A 2357-nucleotide genomic window follows, 5' to 3' on the forward strand; every position below is an offset into this window, starting at 1 on the left:
GCACGTGAAGCTCACTGCTGTGTTTTATCATGTTTACCTGAAATGAATCTGATTCATAAAACAGCGCCATCTTCAGTTCACTGACTCTCATTACACATCTGATGTTCACCAACTCCTTTAAGTGATTGATTCGTGATTTAAATGACTGTCAAACATTGAATCAAATCATTGATGTTGTACAGTAAGATGAGTCAAACAGTCCAGTGTAGATTCAACATCAGCGTCTACTGTATATGTTTAAAGCATCTGTGGCAGTCAATGGTGCTTCAGAGCTTTATTCCATAACATCTCTCTTTATGTTCAACCCAATTCATGACACAATTACCCTTTCACTTAACATACGCTATATTTGATTTCTACATTGAAATAAAACGATATTGTGATTCAAATAATTCACCGTCAGATATGATTCACTGAAAATATTTCATATTTAGAAACTAGACAGCATCAACCTGAGAAATATCGCTATAGACTTGAATGAGGCTTTCGGGGACTTTTGTTATAAATGAAGCAAAATACATCAAAATATCATGTGGATATTGTAAATACAGATAAAAAAGCTGTAAATTGTACATAATTATTACATAGTTGGGAATATGATGTTGTATTTAAAGAATTGACGAGATCATGTTTTTAAACAGCAAAAAGTGCATTTGTTTATTTGGCCTTGAGTCTTTAAAGCATCAATCACAGGAAATGGTCTTCTGTCCGTCTGAGGGCCGCATGTTTCTCTGTCATCATCACACAAAGAGAAAGTGTCTGAGCGTCGGGTCTGTGATTTCCTTATGACCCTCGGAGGATCCGCTCAAGAACTACACCAGTCACCTCAAACACATGTCATGACTTTAAATATTTGTCAATATTTCTAAATCAAAGTCAATCTGAGTGTAAAGCTGCATGTGCCTGTCTGCCATCGCGATCTGAGATCTCATGTGAACAAATCCTGAAGAAAATCTTTATCAATCCAGACTCCAGATGATCATGTTTTGTTCTTCAGTGTGTATTTCTTCTCACAGAATCAACACTAGTCCATCCTGAAAAGCTGTTTTTATGATCGCTCAAAACTTTGCTCCTGGATGTTTTGATCAGATATCCGCTGGGAGGATGTGACATTCCTCACACAACCTGTCGTGATGTTTTTAAAGACAGACGTCCTGTTCCAAGAAGAAGTTTCCGGATCGCTTCTCCTCAGAGGATAACCCGGATACCTGTACACTCTCTTTGTGTGTGTGTGTGTGTGTGTGTGTGTGTGTGTGCATGCGTGTGTGGAGCAGGAAATGAGAAGCTGTGATGATATCCCAGCAGCCTCAGCTCTCTCTCTCTCTTGCTGTTTGAAGGTTTTCAAACTCTTTTTTCGGTGACCCAGGACCTCAAAATGATTTAAAATAGGACAAAACAACTACAATTATTTAATTAATTATTAGATGTTTTCAATGTCGGTTATTAACAAATTTACATTTTGACTTCTAAGAGTTTAATTGAGTGTGAAGACGCACAGTAAAGTGTTCTTGAGATGCAGAATACTGTGTTTTTTCTTTAGTGTGACTGAATGTTTTGTCCACTCGAGTGCAGCATTATTCAATGTTATTCAAGACTAAACACAATGGGCTGGATCTGTTAAAGTCTGCTGGTTTAATAACAGAAATGAAGGACAAACTGAATAAAAGGGTAATAAAAACTTGATAAACTGTTTTAAAGTCGGCAGGAAACATAAGAACGATTATCTTTTTTTCCATATCGTGACGTGAAACGACTTCTGAAATGAGAAAAAGTGTAGGGCGGGACTTGATGTCATCCACAGACAACTGATTGGACCGTTAAAAGTTGAAAGATTTGAACGGCAGTTTGCGATCTGTCCGTCATTGCAGCCCCGCCCTCATGCCTTTCTTCATGACCAGAAGTGAAGAGACGTGGGGGAGGAGCTTAACGTTTTGATTAGACATTACAAGTGCCAACGAATTATTAAAAAACAATGATGTGCACGGATAAATCATTTATGATAGATACTTCACCACTGCGTGAAACAATTAGAATGAACTTTTTTTATTTCATGCAGACTTTAAACAGCAGATCTCTGATGTCAATCCACACGGCCGATGAACATAAAACCCTGAGAGGAAAAAATGACTGCATTTATCCTCACCACGACCATGAGTGGAGTGTGTTTAGTGTGAGATGTCTTCAACGTTAAGGTTTCTTATAGATCCTCAGTGTTATTCCTCTAGAGAGAGAGGGGTTTATGTGTAGAAAGAAAAACCAGGACAGGAGTTTGTAGTCAAGTTGTGTTTTATTTGAGCTCATCAATAGCTTTTTCTACAATAGCGAACACCTCGTCCACGGGCAGCTCAGAGTTGATC

General features: G+C 38.1%; 1 protein-coding gene across 9 annotated transcripts in view; it reads right to left on the minus strand.

The window, feature by feature from the left end:
- Positions 1 to 2270: 2270 nt before the first annotated feature.
- ak1 (adenylate kinase 1) overlaps positions 2271 to 2357 on the minus strand; it is a 22190-nt gene continuing 22103 nt past the window's right edge. For all 9 annotated transcript variants that reach the window (XM_079480571.1, XM_079480579.1, XM_079480573.1 and 6 more), the window contains one exon: positions 2271 to 2356. In XM_079480571.1, coding sequence (XP_079336697.1) covers positions 2288 to 2356 — 69 coding nt within the window. In that variant the 3' untranslated portion in view covers positions 2271 to 2287. The remainder of the gene's footprint in view (position 2357) is intronic.

Source organism: Barbatula barbatula (assembly GCF_947034865.1).
Source record: "Barbatula barbatula genome assembly, chromosome: 2".
Lineage (NCBI taxonomy): Eukaryota > Metazoa > Chordata > Actinopteri > Cypriniformes > Nemacheilidae > Barbatula > Barbatula barbatula.